Here is a 23,926-nt window from a genome sequence, read left to right on the forward strand (position 1 = left end):
ACTTACAGTGTCACGAAAAAGTATTTGCCCCCTTCTCGAATTCTTTTTTTTTTTTTAATATTTCCCTAAATTAAACGTTTAAGACCATCAAACAAATGTAGATATTAGACAAAGATAACCAAAGTGGACACAAAATGCAGTTTTTAAGTGATGATTTAATGCTTTAAGGGAAAAAGCTATCCAAACCTCCCTGGCCCTGCATGGAAAAGTAATTGTCCCCCTTGTTGAATCGTGAATTAACTGTGGCCAATCTCATTTTTTGGAAAGTGAGTTCAGTTTCACCGACCACACCCAAACCTGATTACCTCCAGACCTGTTCAATCAAGAAATCGCTTCAACAGAACCTGTCAGACTAAATGAAGTCGACCAAAAGATCTTAAAAAAGCTGCAATAAAATGATCCAAAGAATTTCAAGAACAATTGATGTCTATCAGTCTGAAAAGGGGTACAAAGCCATTTCTGAAGCTTTAGGACAGAGAACCATGGTGAGAGCCATCATCCACACATGGAGAAAACATGGAACAGTGGAGAACCTTCCCTAAATAGAGCACAGTGATGGCTCATCCAGGAAGTCACAACGGAACCCAGGACAACATCTACAGACCTGCAGGCCTCCCTCACCTCAGGTAAGGTCAGTGTTCAGGAAAAAGAACACCATAGCAGCAGTCAAACATGGTGGTGGTAGTGTGATGGTTTGAGGACCTGGACGACTTGCTGTGATCGATGGAACCACGAATTCTGATCTCCATCAGAAAATACTCAAGGAGAACGTTCGGCCATCAGTTCATGACCTCAAGCTGAAGCTCACTTGGGTTCTGCAGTAGAACAACGATCCAAAACACACCAGCAAGTCAACTTTTGAACGGCTTAAAAAAAACGAAGGTTTTGGAGTGGCCGAGTCAAAGTCTGGACTTGAATCTGATTGAAATGCTGGCATGACCTTAAAACCCTTTGAAAACCCTCCAGTGTTACTGAATTAATACAATTCTGCAAAGAAGAGTGGACCAAAAGATCTCCACAGACTCATTGCCAGTTATAGAAAATGCATGATTTCAGTGTGGGTGGCCCAATCAGTTATTAGGTTTAGGGGGCAATTACTTTTTCATCCAGGGCCAGGTAGCTTTGAAGAGCTTTTTTCCCTTAGTAAATAAAATCATCATATACAAACTGCATTTTGTGTTTACTTGGGTTATCTTTGTCTGATTTTTTACATTTGTTTGATGATCTTAAACATTAAAGTGGGGAAAATATGCAAAAAAAAAAAAGAATTTGCAAAGGGGGCACATACTTTTTCACGGCATTGCGTACAGTCTGAACTTGTAGAGTCAGCTTTGTTTAAACACCTCAGAGGATTTGGAGAAGGAACTGCCATTGAGTCTGCATAATTAGGACACTATGTCTTCTGAATTCAAACGGCCCACTTGCCCTAATGATCTGTCACTTTTCCTGGAAATCAAACTCACGAGAATAGCCCCTCATCACGCGCATCAGCATCACGTTCTTGCTGACGTGGCTTTTCATTAAAAACACATTTGTTTTCTCAGCTTCGCATGGAATTCACCGAGCCATGTGACTAAGTAAATATTAGAAATAAATATTTCTCTGCGGTGGGGATCAGTGGAACAGTTTACATTCATCTCAGTGACAGGCTGATTTATATGCACAATAGGTCTTCTGTTATTAAAGTGTATGACAAGGGACTCACACATGAAGTATTCAGGTCATTTCAGTAGAAGCATCAATGCAAAAATAGTCCATTACAAGCAAAAAAAAAAAAAAGTATACGTTTCAGCAGCAAAATGTAGTTTAAGGATTAAAGTAAAAGCAATAGCTTGGTCCATCTGACAGATAATCATGAAGGACATTTGATTATTAATAATAAAGTGAGTGAGTGAGCAGCATGTTGCAGCTGCTGCAAGTGCAGACAGTTTGAACCACTTTATGTAAGAAGTTTTATGTTCAGGGACAAATCTGAGGTCATGACATGATTTATGAGAGGACAAAGATCTGCTGAACAAATCTGCTTCTGAACATTTCCTCTAATCTGTTAATAATAATAATAATAATAATAATAATAACAATAATAATAATCTAATTACTGAATTTCCCTTCGGGGATGAATAAAGTGATTCTGATTCTAATCTTTGATGTTTGCTGAGATATTGGATCATTTGAACATTTTTGGAAGTGAAATCATGTGAGAAGTTTAGAAGATTAAAAAAACTGCTGTGAATAACTCAGTCATCTAAAATGTGAACTAAGCTGCTTTATGCAAGGCATCAGAAACCACCAATAAAAAAAATCCCCTGCTAGTTTAGTCTTAAACAATGAGTTGTATTTTAACAGCTTGTCGTATTCAATGTGTAAAATCTTATTCTTAAAAAATAACTAAAGCTGTCAAATATAAGTATTGGAGTAGAAAGTACATTATTTCTCTCTAAATGCAGCGGTGGAAGCATAAAGTAGTCCCAACAACTCAAGATTGTACCGGTACTTAAATTAATGTAACTGTTTAGTTACTTTCCACAACCAGAAACTGCATTTTCTCAGCCACAATCACTACAGCGACTTTACATTCAGTTGCATTTCTCGAGATAAAACTGATCTAAATGACCAACACCACGTAAATGTGCACAATACTGCCATCTAAAAATGATTAAATGAATAAAACAGACTTGTTTTGCATTCTGCTTCACAGTCAGTAAATGGCTCCTAAAACGTAGTGTAAAGTCATTTTTACGTGCCGAATAAAACATTTTATTACTTCTAAAGTGACTGAGCCACCTGTAGTTGTTGCTGTGGGTTGATATCTGTCCTGTACTGACTAAGGATTTCCACCACTGTTTTAGAGCCGTTTAGGAGGCTTGTTTGGGAACATAAAAATGATTTTAACTTTGACTGTTGTGTCCTATTCCGATTGAGTTCTTCTCTGAATGAAAACACAGCTTCTTTCTTACCTCTGTTAGTAGAGAGCAGTTCATTGACAATATGGTGTGTGAGTGCCCTCTACAGACAATTTCAGGAAGTGCAATAGGAGTCCTCATGATTTTAGTCCAGTTACTTGCTTCCTTGAGGCCACATTTAGACCTTTTCCCTGTGGAATGATCCATAACGTGACGAGTAGCCCTTTGTTTTGTTATTTTCACTGTATATTTTACTTAATCCAATACTGGATTCCATCTCACGGTCAACAACTTATTTCAAAATGCAGTCATCGAAATTTTGATTAAACAGATTAAAGTGTTTTACCACCCATTTTCTATTCTTTAGTCTCTTCAGCATTGGCTTTTCGACTTGAAACTCACAATCTGCTAACCACTAGAGCACAAAATGTGAGGAGAACACACCAGTTTACCTAAATCTATGAAAGAACAAGAACTGATATTGAATATTCATCATTATTCTGATGCATGCAGTAAACCCAGATAAGAGCAGTGTGTGATATCAGAGTGTGTTTTACCCGAGTTGTGTTCTTGTGAGATGAGTAAATGGGCCCATCAGAGACTCTTTCCTCAGCCTCATGTGAGCAGCAGCACCTCTCCGAGCTGTGAGGATCCTCAGACATCCTTGGTGTCTATCCAAAGGGAAAAACAGGAATTTGTACAATTTAATTTTATCCAAAGCGATGCACATCTGGGAGTAGATACAACTTCTTTCTTAAGATACATCCTTTGAATTGATGTTTAATAAGCCTGCGTGGCTGCTCCAAAATGAAAGAAATAATATTGCTGCAGTTTTAAGAAGTAGTGCAACTGCCTTTTTTTTACCAGCTGAATTATAAATTATTGCCATTTTTACAAATAAAACCTGAAGCAGCTGAATATGAAGTAAACGCAACAGTTTATCAGTAAAGCAGTTTATCCATGTGGGGTCTTGGTCATTACTTAGTGCTGCCTCAGACAAATAATAAAAAGTCTGTACTACAAGTAAATTAGAACATTTGGGGGGGGGGGGATTTTTGGACATTTATGGTGCGGTAATGTCACATAACATGCTAAATTGTACTTATAAATAAAACACAGGGTTAAATTATGAGAGATACGGACAATGTCATCATTGAAATGTAAGCTTCAATTATGTGAAGGTTGCCTTTTCCTTTAATGTGATCTCATAATTTCAGACTTAACAGTGCAAGAGACCATAAGCAATCCTAGCTGCTCTTCGTTACTTATTGGTGATTTTTAGATTGCTGTTTGTTATTGTCAGAAAAAGGCCCAAAATGCAGATAAAACGTACTCAAGTTGTAACTCGGGATGGCAGGAGAGCCAACAAAAGATGGCTCGAAGTCCAAGCAATAATCCAAACTGATCCAGAGAAACTCAAAACGACCCAAAAAATATACACTTGATGAGCAAAAGAGCACATAGCAGGAGTCAGGCTGAAAAAGGTAGAAGAACGGGACAGACCGACAGAAACCGAGGGAAAAGAAAGTTAGTTATACACCTAGAACTGCTTGAGGAGGCCAAACACAGGTGACCCACAGGTGAAGCTAATGAGGGTGACCAATAGGGAAGGAAACAAACAGCAGAAGTAAAAACACTGTGACACAGGAAGAAAGGTGATTTCAAAATAAAACAGGAAGCCACTGAAAAGGGACATGAAACCCACATATAGACAAACAGAGACACAAACAGGGAGACACAGGAAACACAGAAAAGGAAAATGAAACAAAACTAGACATCAAAACTGAAATACCATGACAGTAAAGTCCTCCTGTCTATATCTGCAATCTATTATCTCAGATGTGGTATCTCAGCTTCCTTTTTTTAATTATCTTCTTTCACCACACTGATTATTTTATAGGTATTAGTTGTAACTATTCAGTTTATCTTTTCTCGAGATATTTTATGTTTTGACTAATACTGACCTGCTATATCTGTTTTCATGATGACGTATTTTGTGATTTTCTTTTTGAAAGGTGACATATAAATCAATGAAATTATTTGTATTTTTAGTCACCAAGGAAAACCCCTGGATGTATGGTAGAAACTTTGAGTCTTCAATATCATAGATAAGACAAGACAAGACAAGACAAGATAAGATAAGATAAGATAAGATAAGACAAGATAAGATAAGATAAGGCGAAGCGAGACAAGATAAGGTTAAAAGGTTAAAAATTAATAAAAATGGAAATAAAACAGGAATAGATGCAGTGCCCAGTGGAAAAACAATAAGATATAAGCATGATACAACACTGAAAAAGGAAATTGAAATAAAACAAGAATAGAAAAGTAAAATGTAATTCTGGCAATTACACTGAGGTACTAAATATAATCACATATAATAACGAAATACTACACGTGATAAATGAAATGTTGCAAAAGTAATCAAAACAGTGCACATGAAAGGAGTAGTTTTACTTTGATAGTAGAAAAGACCTCTGTGGTGTTCTGTGCTGCACCTCAGTGGTCTCAGTCTGCATGTAGGTGACCAGAGGAAAAGCTTCCTCCTACAGTAAATAAAACATCACATTTAATAGACACTTTAATGCAACATGACAGGATTTTCTGTTAAGGGTGCATTGTAAGAAAACGGGTCAATATATTTTTTTTTCTTTTTTTACTTTTAATAAAAAATGTATGTAAGATATATACTATGGACTTCAAAAGTCCCTCAATTATATTTTGACTCAAACAGACGGAGGAGCTTGCCATTCCTGTTTTCACCAGTGTATGTGTGGTGCAGTTCCACTCCGGTACAGTAGGTGACGGTATAAACACATCTGACTGTTGAGCTCCGAACCTACAGTGCAAAGAGGAAGGCTCAATATTTACAAGGGAGATGAGAGTTGTGTAAGGTCGGTGAATCTGCGTTTTAGGCAAATATTAGAAACAACAGGGCCATAGTTTTTCCAGTTAGCCATCAGAATGGAGCTGATTTTACCTAAACATGTCACCTGACGTCCAATTTAACGAATAAACAACTTGCTCGTTAGCCAGCCTCAAGTAGTTAGCTTTAATGGTACGTATTCTTAGATTTATTTTAATGATTTTTTTCCCTGAAAAACGTTTTTGACATAAAACTGTAACATGTAAACCGATGCACAATTAAAAGAGGATAGAATGTAGAGTAAATACATGTCACCTTCCTGTTAAAAATGCAGGGGAAAGGTGAGCAAAATAAAACTGCGTCAATAACGTTATTTGACAATTCAACCAGCTGATCTGTAGGAGAAAAAACAAACTGGAAAATCTAAGGTTGTAATGACATCCCACGTGTTGTCTTTATTACAAGTATGATTTAGAGCAATAAGACTATATCCCAAGTCATGCTTTGGTGTTTAATACAAAAAAATGTGGTGAACTTGCCCACAGTGATAGCAAAGATGTCTTTAGTCCTTGTCTTTTTATGTTATGATTGATTATACAATATTTTGTGACTTAATAACTGCGTTGACCAAGTTTTACTTACAAAAGAGCATTTAATCTCAGTTAACCTCGCTGGGAAATATAGGTTATATAGATAAATATTAATGAAGTGCATCTTTTTCTGTCATCTTTCTCTCCAGGAGTCTTCACCTCATGTTGATGCAGGACAGCTAAGAAGTGTTTTTCCATCATGGAGGTTGTAGCTGACTTCCTGAATGCGTTCATCAATGACGCCAGTAGGTTTTCTGTGACACTCAGCCTCTTCCTCATTTTTCTGGGCCTCCTCTACTGGTGAGTGAATTCCAGGATCTCTGTTTGTGATGCTGTAACTACTGTAGTGCATAATATACCAGATGCATTTACAGAGCCGATGGTGTAAATGACTAATTGTGAATCTGTGGGCAGAATTTGTGCAAATGTTTGATCCATATTTGTTACTGTATTGTGTTTTATTCTTTTCATTCAGCCCTCAGTATCACATTTGAACTCTTTTGCCTCTAGGTATTCAGTCTACCCCTTCTCAGTCCTCTCTCGATGTGGCATCAAACATCCAAAGCCAGTTCCTTTCCTGGGCAACATATTTATGTTTCGTGAGGTAAAACACTGTATAATAAAGAACAATCAGAAAAATCTCCAACATCTGCTTCATTTTCCATCAAATGAGGATTTACCTTTATTTTGAACTTCTTTTTGCTGGTCTTTTATTTTTCTGTTCTGTGTGCAGATCTCACAGTGTCGTTAGCACTGCCATATTGTTACATTTTCTGAAATTTAAATTTAAACAGTCTAAATATTAATTTGTAGAATTATTTTCCGACTGAGCTCATGGTGTTTCAAACATTCCTTTCAGGGTTTTTTCAGCCCTATGTCTGACCTTGTAAAGACATACGGTAGAGTATGTGGGTAAGTAAATAATACTTTATTCGCCGGCATCAGAAATGAAGTTGTTGTTTAATGTGACTCTACTCATATGGTGTATTTCAGCTATTATTTGGGCCGCAGACCAGTGGTGGTGGTAGCAGACCCTGATATGCTCCGACAAGTGATGGTCAGGGATTTCAGCAGCTTCTCTAACAGAATGGTGAGGACATTTATCAGACTAACTTTAGATGATACCAGCACAAGCCTCAGTGATACATTTACCCAATGTTTGTACCCGTTTCCTGTTTTTTTGTGCAGACTTCTCGCTTTGCCACCAAGCCCATGTCTGACTGTCTGCTCCTGTTAAAGAATGAACAATGGAAAAGAGTGCGGAGCATTCTGACCCCGTCCTTCAGTGCTGCCAAGATGAAAGAAGTGAGATAATGTTCAGATTAATTGAGAGAAAGTTGTTACTGATTGTAAAATAGTCCGCTGACATATGATGCCTCTGCTTTTATTCAGACCTGTACAGTATTGTTTCCTCTGCAGACTCTCATCAAAGTTTTCTCATCATTCGACTTCAGTGTTGCATGAAACCTCTCAGGTGTTGCACTAAAGTCTTAGTTTCTTTAAGCAGTTCTTGTTACCTGTAGATGTGTTTATTCCTGTATTGATCGTTTTCAGCTGTGTAGTTTGAGTTTGTGAAACCAGACAGTCCTTTTGGCTTTTTGTTTTTCCGTGTTTTGATCAGTGGGGATTTACTAAAGAGTTTTTAAAAATCAGGTCTGCGTCTGTTTCCCCCTTTGTAGAAGTTAGCAAACACAACATGTGTCATTATCTGTGTTTGGGTGTAGATGGTTCCGCTGATCAAAACAGCTACTGACGCCCTGATGAACAACTTGAGTGTCCACGCTGAGTCAGGAGAGGCCTTTGACATCCACAGGTATCCACAAACACAGTGAGGTTATGGTACGAAAATGTCTTTTTCTGTTTTCTCTCATTGTTTGTGTACATTTTTTTTAGGTGTTTCGGCTGCTTTACCATGGATGTCATTGCCAGCGTGGCGTTTGCCACTCAGGTGGACTCACAGAACAACCCAGATGACCCCTTTGTCAACCACGCTCAGATATTCTTCTCCTTTTCTTTCTTCAGGCCCATCATGATGGTTTTCAGTCAGTCATTATCACTACTTTATTGCTTTTGAGAAATTTCTGTGGGACATTTATAGAGGGAGACGATGAGGCTAAAATTTTAAGAAAACTGAGCATAGAAGTGTAAACATAAAAGCATGAAATTTCATAATTGCTTAGACATATGCCCCTTACAAATTGGAAATTTCAGTCAACAAACTTGTGTGTTTGTGCATTCAGTTGCTTTTCCTTTCATCATGGCTCCTCTGGCGAGATTCATCCCCAACAAAAGACGAGACCAAATGAATCAGTTCTTCATCAACAGCATTCAGAAGATCATCAAGCAGAGAGAGGAGCAGCCCCCTGAGCAGGTGAATCTCACACACTTGTAGCAGTCTGAAACAAAATGCAACTTTAAGCTGTGTGTTTAAAGGCTTTTAGAAGGCTTTTACTGTTATTTCTTTTCTTGACCATTATCTGTAGTTGGTACTGTTTTCTTTGTTAGCACAATTTGTGATGTTCTGTCATTTAAATTAATGTTTATCTCTTGTATGTAGAGGCGTAGAGACTTCCTTCAGCTGATGTTGGAAGCTCGAACCAGTGAAGAGAGTGTGTCTTTGGAGCACTTTGACACCGCAAACCACACTGATGAAGTCGATCACAGGAACCAGAGGACACAGCTGTCAGCCTCGGATCAGGACAGCGGCCGTCCAAACCCACAAGAGTCACCCGTCGGGCGGCCACAGAAGAAAACGATGACTGAGGATGAGATCGTGGGTCAGGCTTTTGTCTTCCTCCTGGCAGGTTATGAAACCAGCAGCAACACGTTAGCCTTCACCTGCTACCTCCTGGCCCTCCACCCTGAATGTCAATGCAAAGTGCAGGAAGAGGTGGATGATTTTTTCACCAGATATGTGAGTTTGTTGGATTGTGGCCTCATCAGATTGTTTTGCTTCATGTATTTATGACATGAGGTGACAGTTGTGGACAGTTAGTGGTTTACATTGTGCTCCCTGTTGTTGTAGGACTCACCGGATTACACAAATGTCCAGGAGTTGAAGTATTTGGACATGGTTATAAGTGAAGCATTACGCCTCTACCCACCTGGATTCAGGTAAAGGAAAGATGGTCACTAAGGCTAAAGAATACATGTTTACTAGATTTACAGCTATTATAACTGTTACAGTTATGCTGCTCTTATATTGATCTTTTCGTGGCATTTTGTCCCACCAAGGTTTGGACGCGACATCGACCATGACTGTGTGGTGAACGGTCAGTTCCTTCCTAAAGGAGCAACACTGGAGATCCCAGCAGGCTTCCTCCACTACGACCCCGAGTACTGGCCAGAGCCGGAGAAGTTCATCCCTGAAAGGTGTTTCTCTCTAAGGCCCCCATCCACACGAAGACAAAACGCTTAACAGTTTCAAAAACGATCGCCATAAAGATGAAGGCGTCTCAGAAAATGTGTGCATCTACACGAATGCACTCGATACGCATGGAAACGCTGTAAAACACATGCCAGACCTCTAGGGGTGCTGTAACGATATGACGGAAACATGTGCAAACAGAAGAAAAAACAGTGGGCATGCGCACTTGTGGCAAAAGTTGTAAACAGAGACCAAGCTAATGTGTCCTCGATAATTGTTTGTTCAACTCGGTGGTGATTGAGGAGGAGATTTTGCTGCAACAGGGATAGTAGAGTCACTAGCTTTATCAGCATATTTGCTACACTGTACGCCGCCATTGTTGTTGTGTGGCGCATGCGTGTCAATGAAGTTATGAAACTGCACATGCATGTCAATGAAGACACGAAACTATTACGCATGAGTATCTGAAAAGTAGCGGAGAGCCAGTAAACACGGAGCTGCGTAAACAGCATTTCAAAATCTTTCCACTCTGGAACCTGGTTTCAAAAATGATCGTTTACAGACCCCCAAAACGCCGTCTTCGTGTGGATGATACGCAGATTCGGCAAGAAACTTATGCGTTTAGACCTCCGTTTGTCTTCGTGTGGATGGGGCCGAAATCTATATCATACATGGCTGAAGTTGATAAATTTAAAATAGCACCACCTGCAGTTGACTTAGAAGTGTGCACCAGCCAATCAAAATGTTGACTTTTTAAACATTACTTTTCAGAATATATTATTCAAACCACTTCATAAAAGCCCAACACAACCAAAAAACATTTGTAGATTAACATTATACCATGGCAGTGAACTGATGTGGTCACCAAATGGTGTGATGTCATCTCAGTCATACAGGTGGTGAATAAACAAATAAATACAAACTATGAACAGTGTGTTAGAGCCATGGTACAGTTTATTTACATTGCAAGGCACTAGAATTCTCACTAGAGTTTTAGGATTAAGAACCTGAGAGAAGCCATCTTACCAGACTTTAGGTTGCGTGTTTGTGGCTGATCCACACTTGTGAGGGCCAGTCAGCAGTCTTTAAGGAAATACTGGCCGCTAATGGCATGTTTTAGGTCTCAGTTAGCCCGTGTTAGATGATTCTCAGATGGTTCTGTCAAAACCTCTGGCTCTTTAGGTTCACAGTTTACTAAAATGTACATTTTACTAACCATAGTGAGGACTTTAATCAAAGCTTAACTCAGACTTCTCAGTCTGCATGAAAACAAGTAAAGGCATCTTTGAATTCATCGATCATTTGGGTTTGAACAGATCAGAACAGTGGATGGAGCGAATGTTTGTTGGACAAAAGTTTAATGTGACTGTACATTTAGCTTGTGGTCTTGTTTGGCAAATGTTCCTGACCTGATGAGTAGCAGAATAACATTCATCATCATCTACCATGACTGATGCAGACTCTAGTTTGGTTTTTAAATGTTTCCTGTAAGCACTGAGTTACACAAACCTCATGCAGTTACAGTTGACCACATTTCTTTTTGTGGGTACCTATGTCTAGTTTGTTCATTGATTATTTCAACTGTAACTACTGAAGCATTCTGTTTCCCCTCTGGGTCAGTGGCAAACATTTCTCAAACATGTCATCCTAAATGTTTTACAGTGCTTAAAACAGGCTGGCAAGACTGATTTTATCAGAGTTTTATACCAGTGTAAAAAACACCTAAGGGGATTTGGACTTTTTTTTGTAGGGATTTTAAACTGGTGTTCAAACCAGTGTTTTTACACTGATATGACTTTTTCACTGCTTTTAATTCTCCCAAAAATTCTAACTTGTGGTTGATCCTCAGGTTTACAGCAGAGGCTAAGGCCAGTCGACATCCATTTGTTTACCTGCCGTTTGGGGCCGGCCCCCGTAACTGTGTGGGAATGAGGCTCGCCCAGCTGGAAATCAAAATGGCTTTGGTGCGTCTGTTCCGTAGGTTCAGCATCGTGGCCTGCTCTGAGACCAAGGTAAGTTGGAGCAGCTGCCTGGGAAAATAGAAAAGTATTGAGTGAGAGTCATTCATCAGTGCATTAGTGAAAGATATGCAGTTATATGTGGATTGTTTGTATTATAAAAACCAACTGAAAGCGTCAGAGAATCTGTATAATGTACCATTAAAAAAAAGTATGAAAATGTATAAAGTTTACTTCTTTCACACATTTGGAAATGAATGATTTGCGTAGAGATGCTAACAGCTGGTACTTCATCACCCTTTTTTTATGTCATATATTCATGTGAATGTTGAAAATGTCACCTTTATCGATTGCTAATAATTACATCATCAGTGAAGCTTATTTGACATCTGAGATTGTAATAATTTGGAAAAAATTTACCTATAAATTGAATAATTTAGTGTGCATCTCTCAACTATTTCCACATTTGTTATGAGTAGAATCTTTAACTTGGAACACTGTTTTCATCTTTCAGGTTCCTCTTGAGTTGAAGTCATCAACCACTCTGGGACCGAAAAATGGCATATTTGTAAAAATCACAAGGAGAGACCTGGGAGAAAAGTGAAGCCGGTTTTCCATCAGATGATTAGAAACTCTCTATTCATCTTCTGCTAAGACAGAACAATTCTTTGACAAGTTACAAAGAGTCCATGAGCAAAGAAACAAATCTCAGTGGTGCTGAAACCAGCTTCAAAAATATCCACATTTCCACTGCAAAATTAAAAAGAGTGTAGTGTTTTTAAAAATTCTCTTAACTTGCCCTATCCTTCAGAAAATGTGTGAGGATGTGTACAGAGCTGAGGCAAACAGTGTTCAAACCCTGGATTGTTTTCAGCGTTAACAGAATGAACGGCGAGCACACACTACCAGTCAAAAGTTTGGACACACCTTCTCCTTCAATGCTTTTTATTTACTTATTTTCTACATTGTAGATTAGTACTGAAGATTAACACTTTTTGTTTACAACATAACTCAATATGTTTTCTTTTATTGTTTCGATGTCTTCAGTAATAATCTACAATGTAAAAAATATTGAAATAAAAGCCAGTGATTGAGAAGGTGTGTCCAAATTTTGCCTGGTAGCGTATATTTAGTGGATTGGTTAAAGCGGCTTACTATACCTTTAATAGCTTAACTTCTTTTAACATTTTACTGCAGTAATATGATAACATAATAATTGAGACTTTTGCAGTATATAGTTAAATATAATAATTACGCTTGTTGAGCTCAAATGTCACAATGCCCCTCATCAAATCTGTTGCCTGAACATGATAAATTTGCTCATTATATCACCAAATGGGCAGCTCGTCTGTTCAGTCCTCAGCAGGGCAGCTGTTCACTTTTCTTCTGCTACAGCATTCACACAGTGATCACTTACAGTAATATGTTTCTCTACAGGGTTTGGTATTAATGGTATCTCCCCATAGTTTGATGTTCCAAGATTATCTTTACATTTACTAAATACAAAGTCATTTGACATGAGATTGGTGCATTGTTTGGCAAGAGGATAAATCCAAACACGTTTGTAGGGTTACTGATGATACATAAATGAACATACTGAATACTTTATTGGTCAATGTTCTGCACCAGCAAAACTACATAACTGAAAGCTGCTATTTTAGTGGGGTTTTTTAAAGGAAAGAAGTCCTTTATGTTGTTTTTATTCCTGATTACCTCTGACAAGGTTTGACATATTGCAGTAAAAGAAACATTTCCTAATGACATTCCTATCCTACATTTCTCAGTGAATACTAAGGCTCACTGTAAGGCATAGGAGTACAAGCCTCTCTTGGTGAATTCATTCATTTTTCTCACAGGAGAACAGAAGCATAATAATTAATCTTGTAGGAAGGTTAATCTGTGAAATTTAGAATTGTAGCCAATGCTTGGGAGTGATCTGGGATGCTTGAAACAATTTTAAACTAGAATGTGCACAATAGGAGTGATTTCATGATGATTCATTCAAATGTTTCTGTGAAACATACATTATGTGCATTTAAACTGATCAAATGCCACTTGTAAAAAAGGGAAATAAAAGATTTTAGTGTGTTAAACGCACTGTGAAAATAAAGGAGTTACTGTGGACTGTTTTGACATTTTGCAGTGTTTTTATTTGGTGACAACCAGTGAACACCAGATCATCTGTTGCCAGCACTAATGGACATTAATGACAAAACACAACACAATCACCCGACATTTGGGGGATTACCCGTATGTAATGGCACTGAAATGACATATTTATGTCTTAAGGTGTGGTCACATTATCCTTCAGTCTCTCTGTATTTAAAGGGACAGGTTTGGTCACCTTGCTTATGTACATTACCAAACTGATCTGATGCTGACTTAAAGGAGAATAAAGGCAAACTTAAGAAACAGAGATCAGATTAAAACTAATGGACACTGTGTAGAAAATCATATATTCGTAGCAGAACATAAAAAAGATAAAATAAATCGGTTTGTTGTTGTTAGTTCTGGTCCGTCTTGACTGTTGACTTTTAGCCCCGCCCCCTGCTGCTGACGTCAGCTTTTCCTCTTTCCAGGTTATTTACAAGGAAAATGAGAGTCATGTGAGGTGAGTGAACCTACGTGTTTGACTCGGACTGTAATGCAGCAGTGAAAACTTTATTCCAATCAGATATCAAAAATAGAGCCGATTTTAATAAATAGACAACCTGCTTTTTACCCAGTTAACCTCAGGTGATCTGGGAAATCCGGGTTCGCTCTATGTCAGCTGTGAATGTAGTTAGCTTAAATCTACATAAACATAGATTTCTTTTAGACACTTTTTATGTCAAAAATGTTTTTAAGTAAAACTGTGGTATATAGACTGGTGTACTGTTGTTAGAGGTCAATTTAAAGGGCATAGACATGCCTTGCTTCTGTTAAAAAAAAATCATCCAAAAGGTGAAAAATAACTACCAAGTTGTCTAAAACTCCAACTGGTAATATGTTGAAGGAAAAACTAACATGAAACCATACAGCACAAGAAAACAAGATGATATTTTAAATCAGTGTAGCCCAACTATCTCTATTTTATATAGGAAAGGGCCCTGAGTTCTTTTGACAATTATTTTCTCGTATGAAGTCTTACTTGACTGTCTTCAGTTCCTGGATCTATATAGCGATTTCAACACTTAAATTCCAGAGCTAAATTATTCAGTACAATATGAAGAATAAATTCGTCTATTGATCATTTAAATAAATAACTGCACCAGAAATGGTCAAGCTAAACAATCACACTTTAATTAAATCCCAGATTTGTGGGAAATGTGCATAAACCAACAAACAGTCACAAATCAAAGTTCCACAGTAACCCAACTTCATAACAATAATAACAATAAAACCGAAAGAATCAAGTTAACAGTCTCTTATTTCTTTGAAATGTCCCTTTACCTGTGATGTGCACACCATTAATTAGTCCCTAAGCCGGCAATTTAACAAAAAAAAGCCCAAGGTGAGTGATACCTTTGTCCAGCGAACTGTCAAGGTCCAGTGACTCCTTCCAGTCCTTTAGCCTCAGTCCTTTAGCAGATGGATCCATGATATACGGCAAACCCCAGGAACTCTCTTTTTACTTTCCCACGTTGCCAGAGGAACTCTGAGCTTTTCCGGTCACTCAGAGCGCTATCTGGTATTCCTCTCGCCGTCTCCAGGTCGGAAACAATCCGGGATAGGCTACGTGGCTAGCTGTGTTAGCTAACTGAACCACAGTAATGCTAATTAGCTTAGCCATTCACTTCGCTAATGAATGAAAGGATAAAGTAAAAGAACTTAACTTCGAGTAGAAATTATCTGTCGCTTACCCATTGGTCTTATTACTTGTTCTTCGCAGACTGTCTCACTGACAATCTATAGTAAAGAAACATGCAAACAAACTTAGTAATATGAGCATAAAGCTCCAGCATTAGCGCTTGCTGTCGGAAAACGTGCATCTCTCTCTGCAGTCCGCCCGGTCTTTTTTTTCCCCTCTCTGCATGTACGTCACTTCCCCCTTCACAGGTCAAAGGTCACAGGTCAAAGGACAAACAGGATTACAATTAAACCATAGATATATATCATAGACTGTATGGTGTGTGTGTGAGTAAAAATCAGCTAAGGAGTAATAATGTGTAACAAATCATCTAGATATTCAAATTGTTTTATTGATTAATCAAAGGACATTTTATTACACTTTGATGATTGCCTTAACAATAGAAACATATGAAAAGATAGTAAACTTGGCATGTTTTTGACAAATGGCCTAGCAAGTTTCCAAAATTACGCTTATGTATGTTACTTTTTGATGGAAAAAAGTGAACTTTTTGATGGAAAAAAGTGAACTTTTTTCCCGTCAAAAGTAACATACAAAAGTAACATACATAAGCACAATTTTGGAAACTTGTCAAAAATGTGCCTAGTTTACTATCTTCTACTATTTTCTTTTTTTTTCAGTGAAGATAACAATAAATGAATGATAAATCCAGTGTAGACATTGTTAATGTGGTAAATGACTATTCTAGCTGGAAGCGGCTGATTCTTAATGGAATATCTCCATAGGGGTACAGTGGAACATTTCCTGCAACCATCACTCCTGTGTTCTAATGCTACATTGTGTTAGCTAATGCTGTTGAAAGGCTCATTGATGAGTAGAAAACCCTTCTGCAATTATGTTAGCACATGGATAAAAGTGAGAGTTTTCATGGAGAACAATGAACTATCTGGATGACCCCAAACTTTTGAACGGCAGTGTATATTCATGTAAATTTTAAGCCTGTTGGTTTTATTGGTTGCTAATAATTATACCACAAGTGGAGTTTACTGAACATCTGAGATTGCTATAATTTGGGGAAAATGTACTTACAGATTGAATGATTCAGTGTGCATCTCCCAGCTATTTCCATATTTGTTTTGAGTGTGGTGTTTAACTTGAGACACTGTTTGCATCTTTCAGGTTCCTCCTGAGTTGAAGTCACTGAGGACTCTGGGACCTATAAATGGCATATTTGTGAAAATCACAAGAAGACACATAGCATGAGATGAAGCCAATTCTCCATCAGATGGCTTGAAACTCGCCATTCATCCTCTTAATGTTTAGGAAACATTTCCTAACTATACAACTCTTGGTGAAGTCATTCATTATTATTAAAGGAGAACAGTTGCATCTTATAATAATTAACCATGTAGGGAGGTTAATCTGTCAAAGTTTGGAGTTCGGTCAGTGCTTGGGAGAGATCAGAGATGCTGCAGAAATGAATGAATTAGCCTTGAATGAATTTTCAACTTAAATGTGTTCAATAAGAGGGATTTACTGATGATTATTTCAAATATTTCTATAAAACATACATTTTAGTGAATGGGATAATTTGAGTTATTTTTATTATTTGAAACTGGTGACATGCCACTTGTTCCAAAAGAAAAACAAACAAAGATGGTGTGTTCAATGCACTGTGTAAATAAAGGAGGAACACTGAACTGATTTGACATTTTGCAGTGTGTTTATTTTGTAACAACCAGTGAAAACCAGGCATTCTTGTCAAAAAAAAAAAGTGTAGAAGTGCAGTCGCAGACATCTGTACAGGAAAAGCCGCGTTTTTTTTGTTTGTATATCCTTTAATGCAAAGTGAGTCTTTTCTAATGATCCTCCTAATAATCCTCCTAATTTGATCTTCTTTTCCACTACATTTCAGGTGGAAATATTTTAAAACATGATCAATTTCTAAATGATGATGATTTGTATTAACTCAAAGCACCCAACATAACGGAAAGTGGTTTTAAAGTAGCCCTACCTAAAAATACTGTAACATTAAGCACACATTAATGATCCAACAATCACAATGACAACTGTGCTGCAATGAACCCTTCATTTACAGGCACTTTAATATGTTTTGTTGTGTCACGCTGTGTAATTTCTTTTAAAATTCACTTCCACCGCTGCAAAACTCTACAAGCCTAACAAGAAATGAGTTACAACCAGCCAGCTGAAGCGCAATTTTTCCCATGATTAAAGTCTTCAGAAAAGTAAAACCCAGCCCTGTGATCTATGAGTAGTTGATCAGATACTCTGGATAAATCTGCTGTTTATCAAAGATGACATATATGCTGGGGTTGCTCTCGGAGTCGACGCAGCTGTCATACAAAGTCCAGCTGCCTCCTTTTGGCGGAGGCCGTACATAGCTGCTCTTTCCTTTGGTGTACTCCCCCACCAGGACCAGAGCAACAAACATGATCTTGTTCAGGGTTCCTCTGATTTTGGCATATCTGTCTGAGTAGGAAGCATCTTTGGCAAAGTAGCTCCCTAGAAAGTATTGAAATGATGTTAATAGTGATACAAGGGAAAAGTACAAGCAAAGTTTGCTTTTTTTAATACCAAAACCCTTAAACCAACGAGTTACAGCTTCATACCAAACCACGACACCGCATCAGCAGTTTTGAGGAAAACATTTACAGCTTGTCAGTACTGGAAGTTGAATATTGTGTATTTGTCATATTACTAGAATGAAGGAATAGGCTGCTTGACTGTACCTTTGCCATAGGCGGTGCCATGGACACCACACATCCTCCAGTCAAAGTTCTGTTCACAGATGGCCTCAATCAGGGACTCATCTGTCCCGTGGAACAAGTACTGCTCATTCACAAGATTCCCTCCGTTCCTGTCCTTCATCTGATCTTTCTGCCTGAACACACAACATATCAGAATTTATGTGATAAAGGAGTTCATGCTGGAAATGCTGTATTGATATGACTATATGTGCTATAGCTTTGCATCTTTTTTATCCTGTACTACACCCTACCGAAGTGTTTCCTTGTGGCTGTTAGCTGACATCATCCTAAATTATCTTCAGACAGGCAGATGCTGTAGAGGGAAGATAGACTAGGATTCTCTGCTATGGTCAAGGTTAGGTATTTGATTCTGACACGTCTAAGCAGATGAGTTGTCTCCATGTCAGTCTCTAGTCTAAATCTGACCTTCTCTCAACTACAATATTTACCCGAAGATCAGAGAGAATCCTCACAACTGATGCTGGCATTGCTTGCATGTACTGCTGTTCCGCTGGTGTCACTTCTCTTGATATCAGGAAACCTTAATCTAATCCTAAGCCATGTGATTCTCCAGAGTGTCTCTGTATCTGCCTCCTCATCCTCTCTGGACATCACAGAATTTCCACATAGGTAAATTTGTACCACCAATCTTTTTTCTGGAAAGCACATTAGCTCAGTAGCTGTTCTTTTAAATGTGCTTTATAGCTAACTGTGATTTTACTTGACTCTTCTGTTTGTAGTCAGCAGCAGTGTCAGCAAGCTAAAACTTCAAGAAATAGTCTAGCAAAAAGCAAACACTGCAAAACCTTTTTCAGGTTTGGACAGAGCCAGCCTAGCTGTTGCTCCCCATTTCTTATGTTTCTGCTAAGCTAAGTTAATCCGTGCTAACAGTAGTTTCATATTTAACACAGAGTTACATCATTTTCCTGATCTGACTCATCTGAAATTTCAAACTATTTCATTAATAGAGCCTCAAGTCCTTGCTACTGATTTACCATTGAAAGACTTTCCACAGAGAGGGGTTCTGGATCCTCTGGATGCTGCTAATTTTACCCTGAGGCATGGTGAGCTTAAACAACATCTCAATCCTGTTATGCTCTTTTGCAGATTTGGGGAGAGGTATGAGCTGAAAGAGTAAAGTACAGATAAACAAGTCATTAAGAAAGGTATAAATACATATTAAGCAAAACATAGTAAAAACTGAAATATTAATTACAATAATGTATCATCTATAGAGATACCTTGAATCCAAACTCAGGTAGGGCGTTCTTGTCCCAGTAGGATGGGACAATCTCAGCTGTGGAGGAGCTCTGTGGCGAAGCACTACTGAGAAGACGTACAGAAGAAGTCTCAGTGAAGTCATTTAAGACACTAACACATCAAAAACAACATGAAACCATGCCTCAAAGTGGAAAATCAGAATACCTCTTCAGCTGCACCTCCACGTCATGAGCAGACACAAAGCGAGGCCTCCTTCTGACCTCCCTCTTGGTGTTAAACTTCACATTCTCCTGGTACATCTGCTGGGCTCCTGCTGCATCTTTGAAGTGGAGAACATACTGCTGTTTGCCAGCCTTAAAGGGAATCTCTGTATTTTGGTCTGCCAGGTACACGTTCTCCAGGGTTTGGGAAGTGACTGTATCATCACTGTCGTCCTAAAGAGAACACAAATGGGACAGACCGCTTTGAAAACAGCAACGACGGTGACACAGACACATCATTACTGAGCAAACACACACAGCTGCATTATTTGCACATGTTGGACTCACCTGTCCAAACTCCTTCCATTTCCCGCCATCGTCCTTCCAGTACCAAAGCCACTGTGTTGTAAGAATGTAGTGAGGCGGCTTGGAGACAGAGGAAGCAGTGGAGATGCGACGAACTGGAGACCCTCCGTACGTCATTTTCACAAAATCAACTGACTGCACAGTGGGAGGTGCAGAGCTGAGAGGAAAAGAAATTCCCTCGAGATGAGGGAACATTTTAGACTTGAGATAATGCAAATAATACTACTGTAATAGGCAAATGTGTATTTATTCCTGTAGAACATTTATTTAAACGTAGTGGTGGAACATAACCAAGTGCATCTAATGTTGAACATGATTGTTTAGATTTTATGCTACTTTATACTGCAGATTTTACATACTAGATAGATTTTCAAGTACGGTAGGGGTTTCCAACTTTTTCAGCTTCTGAGATCTTACAAAAAGCAGTGTGTAGTCAGAGATGCAGTTGTGCTTCACCAAATAGATTATTCCCCTTTAAATTCCCCTCTCAGTACATATAGAAAGAAATTTCTTCTTCTTTCTCCCCCCATTTAATAATCTCACAGCCCAGTAGTTAAACTAGCTCCAACTCCAGCAGCTACAGCAGCAACATGCTACAAACACACTCATGCTTCAGTATTAACAATCTAATGGCACCATATATAATAATAAACCACTCAGAAGGACCCAATGAGCTAACATTACTTGAATACTTTACCTACATTTTGCTGATAATATTCATGTATTTTTACTGAAGTTGGAGTTTTAGTTATATTAGAGTGTTTCTATATTGCTTTTTTTAGTATTTTTACTTCTTAATTTTCCTTCACCACTGTATACCAGAGACTAGTATGTGCATCAATGTGTTCCGTTTAATTACGTACCTTGCATAAGACAGTAATTTGAAAAGCCCAGAGGCGGCTGATGGTTGATCTGTGCAGCTTGTGTCATGAGCTGGGTCACAGTAGGCCTTCTCAATGTCTTCCATGTTGACCAAGTCCTTCCAGGTCACACCGTCACTGTCCAAAACCTGCCATCTGTAAGGCAGGTGCCAGTGGACACGAGCACACTTGTCTGTGGAAAAAAGCAAAACACATAAGGAACTTATACAGAGAAAGATCTGCACGTTACTGCGGAGTTCTATCAATAATACCTTTGAAGCCACAGTGTCTGCGAATGAAATAGAGGCAGATTTCATTCCGGTCGGCATCACTCAGGGCTTTGGATGGACAAGCAGAGCTGGTGGGAGATCCAAAGTTGTTTTGGGAGGGAAGGTGGGAAGGCTGCGGAATGGAGATTCTCATATCTTTAAGCACTGCAGAAGACACACAATAATAATCAGTAAAATACTTTCCTGATCAGATGACAAAAATTTCAACAAGCAGTTGTTTAATAAAAGCAACCATTTACCGGAGATGACAGCAGCTGGTCGCTCTTGTTGACCCGTGATGATGAACTTATTCCTGTAGGTCATGAAGAGGTTTGCAATATTTTCTTTACTGAATCCTCGGAGGAGCTTCATTCCTTGTGCGTCGATATTATGAGCTCTTTTACATGAAGAGCCAAACTTACAGTCGCCCTGTAAGTAGTGCAGGCAGACGTGGAGCTTGGTGCAGGTGGTGGTGAATTTGCAGGAGCCGTGCAAACCGTTGCCCTTGTTGTAATGTCCACATACCTAGAGGGGATCACAGGAGACGAGTGAGAATGATTTCATTTCTAAATCCCCACCTTTGTCTCTCACTGCAGGGAGAGAAACCCACCTCTGGGAGCAGAAAGGGGTCATTCTGCAGTAAGAGCTGAAACAGCTGCTTCTCTGTCAGATCGTGAAGACTGTATCTCTTCAGAATCTCCTGATTGTACGGATCAGCCAGACGGTGAGGATTTTTACATTTGGATCTGAAAATGACAACATGCATATTAAGGTAAAATTGGGTTTATGAAGTTTCTGTACATATACAGGCTTCTATATGTAAAAACTTACAGCTATGTATGATTAAACCTGAACATTCTGGTGGCTGACAGAAGAAAAATCGCATCCGAGATCTTTTTTTAATGCTTTGTCGTGATGATAATTTATTGTCGGCTCATTTATCATCCTATGTGTGTTTATATTTTGATTAAATGCTCCTGTCACTCTGCTGCCTGTATAGTTTTATTATCTGACCTACTTGTAAAATGACTTCAGCTTTATTCGCAGTGTAAACAGCGCTCAATAGAGCTTTGGTGCTGTTTATTGACAGTACAGTACACAGAGGAGGTTCTCTGGGGAAAATGAATACCGAGATCATTCAATAGGATGTAAACACAATTATATTTGATGATAATAACAACATATGCATTGAAAAACAAACTTTTTTTTCCACAGAAGCTCAAAATAGACTTGTAGCTATTTAGCTGTAAAATCCATGTTTTTGATTCCACATGAAACTATTCTGTTGAGAATATTTTATAGAATTTTCATGATGTTCCTGATGGTTGTCTCATTCAGTATAGTTTTATTCTAATTAACACTAGAGGTTAATGATGTTCACAAAACAACAACAAAATCTTGAATTGTTCTTTTGTTTAAGATACTAAAATGTGAGTCACATTTTTGATGGGAATTGTCATTTTTGCATTTTTTTTTTTTTGCACTGAAATTTTTTTAAAATGGTGATTTAGTTTTAGGTGTGTTTCAAAAAAGCATGGTTATTAATTATATTAGTTGTTAATGCAGGCCACAATATCCCTGTACTGCCACAATACTTATTTATAAAAGTATTTTGTGACAAAATTACACCTTTATTAAAAAAAATGCCACCATTGTTATTTGGATACTGCACTTAGTCATATTGCATTTTCAATTAAGTGTTCATCCTGGATTATATCTATTTTTTCTCATAAGGGTATTAAATTAAAAGAATACACCTCTGTTTTTTAAGCAGTAAACCACAGAGATTCACACCTGAATGAACAGAACTACATGTTTACTGACGTTTGCAGAAGTTTTGTCAGATGTTTTTGATTTTGAATCAGGAAGGATTTGCTGCCAAGTACGGTTTCACATAAAAGGAATTTGACTTTAATGTGTAACAGTAAAACCGTAACATATAGATCAGATTATGAAGTAAAATCATCTGTAACATGCAACAGCACCACCACGGGGAGGAGGTGTGTCTCTGCACACAAAAACAGTCTGAAAGTCTAAAACAAACAAAGAAAGTGAAAAGGTGTGGGTGTGTCGGGATTTAAAGTTTAAAGCCTCTTGGTTCTTTAGATTGTCATGACAAAAGGATCAAGGGGTAAAAATGAAGATATTCTTGAAAGTACTGCTTAATAAGAAACAAATTAGTGTAACAGTAAATGTGTTCTTACCCAAAGGTGCATTCTCCGCACACAAAGTATCTGCACAGGTGTAAACCATCGCACCCAAGACACTCTCCTGTCTTTTTCTGACAGATCCGCAGGCTGGTTTTAGCCACAATCAGGCTGTCTGGGCCGGTTATTTGGCCGCCAGGGAGCTTCTTGCTGCCTGCCTGAATGGCTATTTTACCGTCGTCGAAGAGGACACCCCGCAGAACGGATTTATCCACCGTGAAACTCTGAGCAATCGCCTCGTCCAGCCGCTGGAAGTCCAAACATCCCTGATTGTCGCAAAGGATCTTGATGACAAATTTAGAGATTAATGAAGCCATGTCGAGGAGAGTGTACCTACAGAAAGAACAAAAGAAATCTACACTCTGATAAGTGCTGAGCTAACCAGTAACCTCCATGACTGGCGTTTTACTCAGAAGTGAAACCGAAACTCAAAATAGCGAGCACATACAAAAAAAAAAAAAAAAAAAAACAAAAAAAACAAAACAAAACAAGAACACAGAAATAAGGTATGCCCCTAAATTAACGTGGATTTACACAATATTTTAATTTATTTTAATTAAT

General features: G+C 38.3%; 3 protein-coding genes across 5 annotated transcripts in view; 2 read left to right on the plus strand and 1 right to left on the minus strand.

Annotated features, from left to right (window-relative positions):
* Nucleotides 1-23,926, plus strand: part of zgc:77752 (uncharacterized protein LOC393862 homolog) — a 411,733-nt gene that overhangs the window by 259,906 nt on the left and 127,901 nt on the right. The window lies entirely within an intron of this gene.
* Nucleotides 5,697-13,813, plus strand: tbxas1 (thromboxane A synthase 1 (platelet)). Of its 2 annotated transcripts, none has more exons than XM_022202379.2 (14): nucleotides 5,697-5,797; nucleotides 6,509-6,659; nucleotides 6,870-6,963; nucleotides 7,219-7,271; nucleotides 7,353-7,449; nucleotides 7,548-7,664; nucleotides 8,084-8,172; nucleotides 8,253-8,401; nucleotides 8,600-8,730; nucleotides 8,917-9,273; nucleotides 9,385-9,473; nucleotides 9,594-9,731; nucleotides 11,576-11,738; nucleotides 12,199-13,813. In XM_022202379.2, the coding sequence occupies exons 2-14, from the start codon at nucleotides 6,559-6,561 to the stop codon at nucleotides 12,286-12,288; spliced, it is 1,668 nt and encodes a 555-aa protein (XP_022058071.2). In that variant the 5' UTR covers nucleotides 5,697-5,797; nucleotides 6,509-6,558; the 3' UTR covers nucleotides 12,289-13,813. The 2 variants fall into 2 exon arrangements, with proteins under 2 accessions (XP_022058071.2, XP_022058060.2); XM_022202368.2 differs by having other exon boundaries at nucleotides 5,735-5,961.
* On the minus strand, nucleotides 17,176-23,800 carry parp12a (poly (ADP-ribose) polymerase family, member 12a). 2 transcript variants are annotated; one of them, XM_022202356.2, is made up of 11 exons: nucleotides 23,363-23,800; nucleotides 21,769-21,904; nucleotides 21,419-21,683; nucleotides 21,162-21,323; nucleotides 20,893-21,082; nucleotides 20,012-20,186; nucleotides 19,668-19,897; nucleotides 19,484-19,565; nucleotides 19,238-19,368; nucleotides 18,225-18,376; nucleotides 17,176-17,997 (listed from the first exon to the last, which is right to left on the minus strand). In XM_022202356.2, exons 1-11 carry the CDS (start codon nucleotides 23,680-23,682, stop codon nucleotides 17,741-17,743), a joined length of 2,100 nt encoding a protein of 699 aa, XP_022058048.2. In that variant the 5' UTR covers nucleotides 23,683-23,800; the 3' UTR covers nucleotides 17,176-17,740. The 2 variants fall into 2 exon arrangements, with proteins under 2 accessions (XP_022058048.2, XP_022058042.2); XM_022202350.2 differs by having other exon boundaries at nucleotides 19,484-19,568.

Source organism: Acanthochromis polyacanthus, chromosome 8 (genome assembly GCF_021347895.1).
Source record: "Acanthochromis polyacanthus isolate Apoly-LR-REF ecotype Palm Island chromosome 8, KAUST_Apoly_ChrSc, whole genome shotgun sequence".
Lineage (NCBI taxonomy): Eukaryota > Metazoa > Chordata > Actinopteri > Pomacentridae > Acanthochromis > Acanthochromis polyacanthus.